The sequence below is a fragment of the Hyperolius riggenbachi genome, chromosome 6 (assembly GCF_040937935.1).
Source record: "Hyperolius riggenbachi isolate aHypRig1 chromosome 6, aHypRig1.pri, whole genome shotgun sequence".
Taxonomy (NCBI): domain Eukaryota; kingdom Metazoa; phylum Chordata; class Amphibia; order Anura; family Hyperoliidae; genus Hyperolius; species Hyperolius riggenbachi.
In genome coordinates this window covers 33,127,481-33,133,480 of record NC_090651.1, presented here as the reverse complement: position 1 = coordinate 33,133,480, position 6,000 = coordinate 33,127,481, and the positions used below count along the sequence as shown (strand labels likewise).

The window sequence follows — 6,000 nt, the reverse complement described above, 5'->3', positions numbered from 1 at the left end:
TCGGGTACTGGAGGACCTCGTCCCGGCTCTGTGTACTGTAAATGTATATTGTGACTGCAAAATGCATGTTTGTACACTGTGTGTGTGTATATACAGTGTGTATGTTCTTTGTGTTTACTGAATATCCAGTGTGTGTGTGTGTGTGTGTGTACTGCCTGCATGTCTTATGTGTGTATTTGTGCATGTACAGTGTGTGTGTGTGTGTGTGTGTGTGTGTACTGCCTGTATGTCTTATGTGTGTATTTGTGCATGTACAGTGTGTGTGTATGTGTGTGTGTGTGTGCGTGTACTGCCTGTATGTCTTATGTGTGTATTTGTGCATGTACAGTGTGTGTGTGTGTGTGTGTGTGTGTGTGTGTGTGTGTGTGTGTGTGTGTGTGTGTGTACTGCCTGTATGTCTTATGTGTGTATTTGTGCATGTATAGTGTGTGTGTGTGTGTGTATGTGTGTGTGTGTGTGTGTGTGTGTATACAGTGTGTATGTTCTTTCTTTGTATTTATGTGTACATACTACCTGTATGTCCTATGTGTCTATATTGTGCATGTACAGTGTGTGTGTGTATACTGTATATGTGCAGGATGTTCTATTATAAATGTGTGTTCATGCATGTGTGCGTACATGCGGGTTTGGACAGATGTGAGCGTGCGGAGTGCTGGTGTATCCCAGTAGCTGTGTTTGCAGGGGAATTATAGAAGGGGGTTTGCATGCCCAGTCCTGCGTGTGTTTGTATGAGGGGGTGGCATTGCACCATACAAGCTTTCTCTCTTGTAACCTGACTCTAGGAATGAGGTTCACAAACCCAGGTAATCAGTAACCTGACTGGATCATCCGATGAGAGAAGAGGTGGTGTGATTTCTGCTTCTCTCCACCCAAATCTGGGCTTCAGACAGCAAGCTTTGTGAGTACTATGGTCCTTTTTTTACCTCATGGAATCGGGGGTTCTCCATTATTCTTCCCATATCTGTTTATTGTCACCTTCTTATCGAGTTGTCACCTGTTGAGCACTATCATCTGTGACCTTTACTGATATTCCATCATCAAATCTAGGAGGCACCAGCTGTTCCCAGCCAAGGTCACACCACCATGCTCCTTCATGGCTTCCTCGCGTTGTTGACCTGCTGTGCAATTATTGGACCATACCAAATAGTGGCAGAAGAAGGGGACTATGGAGAAGAGATTGTCCTCTCTCTGGCCATGGAAGAAGATGCTCAAGTTGACGCTGAAAAAAGTGATCCCGGTACTTTCTTGTGGAGTAATAAGGTAAAAAGTGCAGCTTGGTTTAACCAGTTAACCTTTTTTTCCTGGAATGTGTGTTGAAATCGTCATTCATGCTAAAATGATCACAAGCTATTTAAAGTAACCAGTTATCTGGCACCGATGGAGATCTGCTGATGTAAGTGTGCTTTCTGATTGCTTGAGACTCAATGTTAAAAATAGGCCTAGCTAATACATTACTATGCCCCACTCTATAGATATACCAGGAATTATGAATGAAATGTTAAAATACTAGAACTAGAAAACTAGAAAATAAGTTTTGCTCTAGTTCATTGAAATGAGCTTCCTTCTTGTATGAAGTATGGTTGAGAGAAAAAAAATCCTTTTTTGGTTGACTTGATTATGAAATCTAGCTCCAGCGTGTTAAAGTGGTTTATAATGGAAGCATCTTAAAGTGCACTTCTAGTTGTGCTGCAGAAAAATCTAAATATAAAGCTCTATCATCTGCATCTTAAGAACTCTTCTGTATCGCTGGTTCTCCAAAAAATATTGTAGTGTCTCAATTTTTTCCTAGAAAATGCAGCTATTTCTAGCCAAGACGGATCAATTACCTCCATGTCTTGCTGTAGGGGGTGGAGTACATTGTGGTGGGTGGAGAAGTGCAGACTGAACAGATGTGGGGGGAGTCACGTCTGAACTCAAGGACCTGAAAGTACAGACTGACCAGATGTGGAGGGTGATGTGGGTGGAGACATGTCTGAACTCAAGGACCTGGAAGTGCAGACTGACCAGATGTGGAGGGTGATGTGGGTGGAGACATGTCTGAACTCCAGGACCTGGAAGTGCAGACTGAACAGATGTGGGGGTGATGTGGGTGGAGACATGTCTGAACTCAATGACCTGGAAGAGCAGATGACCAGATGTGGAGGGTGATGTGGGTGGAGACATGTCTGAACTCAAGGACCTGGAAGTGCAGACTGACCAGATGTGGAGGGTGATGTGGGTGGAGACATGTCTGAACTCAATGACCTGAAAGTGCAGACTGACCAGATGTGGAGGGTGATGTGGGTGGAGACATGTCTGAACTCAAGGACCTGGAAGTGCAGACTGACCAGATGTGGAGGGTGATGTGGGTGGAGACATGTCTGAACTCAATGACCTGGAAGAGCAGATGACCAGATGTGGAGGGTGATGTGGGTGGAGACATGTCTGAACTCAAGGACCTGGAAGTGCAGACTGATCAGATGTGGAGGGTGATGTGGGTGGAGACATGTCTGAACTCAATGACCTGAAAGTGCAGACTGACCAGATGTGGAGGGTGATGTGGGTGGAGACATGTCTGAACTCAAGGACCTGGAAGTGCAGACTGACCAGATGTGGAGGGTGATGTGGGTGGAGACATGTCTGAACTCAAGGACCTGGAAGTGCAGACTGACCAGATGTGGAGGGTGATGTGGGTGGAGACATGTCTGAACTCAAGGACCTGAAAGTGCCGACTGACCAGATGTGGAGGGTGATGAGGGTGGAGACATGTCTGAACTCAATGACCTGGAAGAGCAGATGACCAGATGTGGAGGGTGATGTGGGTGGAGACATGTCTGAACTCAAGGACCTGGAAGTGCAGACTGACCAGATGTGGAGGGTGATGTGGGTGGAGACATGTCTGAACTCAATGACCTGAAAGTGCAGACTGACCAGATGTGGAGGGTGATGTGGGTGGAGACATGTCTGAACTCAATGACCTGGAAGAGCAGATGACCAATAATCCACTAGATCATCCTATTATGCAACAGTGCATTGATTTTACTTTGCATAAACGGGTTCACTTTTACACGGGAAGTTCAGAGTCAGAATCATTATTTTCACCGAGTGAGGCAGTTGCCACACCCAGAATTGTTTGTGGTACACATCGGCATTGGACATAGTGCAAAATTACAAACAGTGAAAAAAACAGACATAAATATAAAGCTCTATCATCTGCATCTTAAGAACTCTTCTGTATCGCTGGTTCTCCAAAAAATATTGTAGAGTCTCAATTTTTTCCTAGAAAATGCAGCTATTTCTAGCCAAGACGGATCAATTACCTCCATGTCTTGCTGTAGGGGGTGGAGTACATTGTGGTGGGTGGAGAAGTGCAGACTGAACAGATGTGGGGGGAGTCACGTCTGAACTCAAGGACCTGAAAGTACAGACTGACCAGATGTGGAGGGTGATGTGGGTGGAGACATGTCTGAACTCAAGGACCTGGAAGTGCAGACTGACCAGATGTGGAGGGTGATGTGGGTGGAGACATGTCTGAACTCCAGGACCTGGAAGTGCAGACTGAACAGATGTGGGGGTGATGTGGGTGGAGACATGTCTGAACTCAATGACCTGGAAGAGCAGATGACCAGATGTGGAGGGTGATGTGGGTGGAGACATGTCTGAACTCAAGGACCTGGAAGTGCAGACTGACCAGATGTGGAGGGTGATGTGGGTGGAGACATGTCTGAACTCAATGACCTGAAAGTGCAGACTGACCAGATGTGGAGGGTGATGTGGGTGGAGACATGTCTGAACTCAAGGACCTGGAAGTGCAGACTGACCAGATGTGGAGGGTGATGTGGGTGGAGACATGTCTGAACTCAATGACCTGGAAGAGCAGATGACCAGATGTGGAGGGTGATGTGGGTGGAGACATGTCTGAACTCAAGGACCTGGAAGTGCAGACTGATCAGATGTGGAGGGTGATGTGGGTGGAGACATGTCTGAACTCAATGACCTGAAAGTGCAGACTGACCAGATGTGGAGGGTGATGTGGGTGGAGACATGTCTGAACTCAATGACCTGGAAGTGCAGACTGACCAGATGTGGAGGGTGATGTGGGTGGAGACATGTCTGAACTCAAGGACCTGGAAGTGCAGACTGACCAGATGTGGAGGGTGATGTGGGTGGAGACATGTCTGAGCTCAAGGACCTGAAAGTGCCGACTGACCAGATGTGGAGGGTGATGAGGGTGGAGACATGTCTGAACTCAATGACCTGGAAGAGCAGATGACCAGATGTGGAGGGTGATGTGGGTGGAGACATGTCTGAACTCAAGGACCTGGAAGTGCAGACTGACCAGATGTGGAGGGTGATGTGGGTGGAGACATGTCTGAACTCAATGACCTGAAAGTGCAGACTGACCAGATGTGGAGGGTGATGTGGGTGGAGACATGTCTGAACTCAATGACCTGGAAGAGCAGATGACCAATAATCCACTAGATCATCCTATTATGCAACAGTGCATTGATTTTACTTTGCATAAACGGGTTCACTTTTACAGCTTGTGAACACGGGAAGTTCAGAGTCAGAATCATTATTTTCACCGAGTGAGGCAGTTGCCACACCCAGAATTGTTTGTGGTACACATCGGCATTGGACATAGTGCAAAATTACAAACAGTGAAAAAAACAGACATAGTGCAAAATTACATACAATGTTAAAAGAACAAACAGAATAAAAATGTACATCTGGATATAGAGGCCTATGTAACAGAAATACAGGGGCAGGGCCAGGCCGAGGCATAGGCTCCAGCCTCAGGGCGCAGTGTAGGAGGGGGCGCAGAATTCATTCAGCTGTCAATCCTAATTGTGTTTGAAGCAGAAAGAAATAATAAAAGGGGATACATGGCAGTGACTGCAAGCCAGATAACTAGATATTAAGGTGTTGGGGAGGTTGTGGGCCCTGTGGCGCCTCTTAGTCTAAAAGCAATCAGTGTGTGACGGCTGGGGTGGAGGGATGGAGGGGCGCACTTTGGTGTGTCAGCCTTGGGTGCTGGAGGACCTTGTCCCGGCTCTGTACAGGGGTACTGTGTAAGGGGCTCGAGTTCAGAAGGAACACTGCTTGGGGGGAAAAGGAGTTCCTGCGCCTGGAGGTTTTGGTGGCAATAGTTCTGTATTCAGGACAGTTGAAGACAATTTTTATGTTATTTAGCTCCCCTACAGACAAATCGTGAACTGCTGAATTTTGTACATGCTTTCTCTTAGCCAGTCTTACAATTCTTACTAGTTACGGGAGCTATGCTACAGTCCAACTGCAGAGAAAGTAAGATTTGTAGGCTCTTAGCCATTACAGGGGATCTAATTAACATGTATAAATACATCAGAGGGCAATATAATAGCTTGGCGGATGAGCTTTTTGTCCCTAGGCCTTCTCAAAGGACTAGAGGACATGATCTGCGCATGGAGGCAGCCTCGGACAGGCCCACCGAACCACCGATGGTCCCATCGGTGGGCCCCTGCCGTCCCGCCTCCTGGGGGCCCCAGTGCTAAAAAGGAGGGGGGCTAAGCGCAGGAAGGGGGGACATTGTGCACAGATCGGCGGGGAGGGGCGGAAGCCTCCCCCCCCTCCCTCACCTAGGGGCCCCCCTTCCGCGCTCCCCCCCTCTCCAGAATTGCAGCCAGCGGCAGCAGCGGGGATGAATCACTTAACGGCATGACACGGAGATCCATAGCTCTGCGTGCCGCTGGCTGGTCTGGTCTCTCTCTGGCTCCTGAACTGACTGTCCAATCACGCTCTCGCAGGAAGTACTGCGAGAGCGTGATTGGACAGTCAGTTCAGGAAACAGAGAGAGACCAGACCAGCCAGCGGCACGCAGAGCTATGGATCTCCAGTCGTCATGCTGGTAAGTGATTCATCCCCGCTGCTGCCGCTGGCTACAATTCTGGAGGGGGGGCCCCTAGGTGAGGGAGGGGGGTTTCTGGTGCCTGCTGCCCACATTACGATTTTCAGGTGTCTGCTGCCCACATTACGATTTTCAGG

General features: G+C 48.1%; 1 protein-coding gene across 2 annotated transcripts in view; it reads left to right on the top strand.

Moving 5' to 3' along the window:
- The first annotated feature begins 763 nt into the window (after nt 1-763).
- Nucleotides 764-6,000, top strand: part of PCSK9 (proprotein convertase subtilisin/kexin type 9) — a 50,800-nt gene continuing 45,563 nt past the window's right edge. Inside the window, exons 1-2 of one of the 2 annotated variants that reach the window (XM_068242442.1) lie at nt 764-898; nt 1,048-1,260. In XM_068242442.1, coding sequence (XP_068098543.1) covers nt 1,084-1,260 — 177 coding nt within the window. In that variant the 5' untranslated portion in view covers nt 764-898; nt 1,048-1,083. The other variant, XM_068242440.1, reaches the window with a different exon arrangement.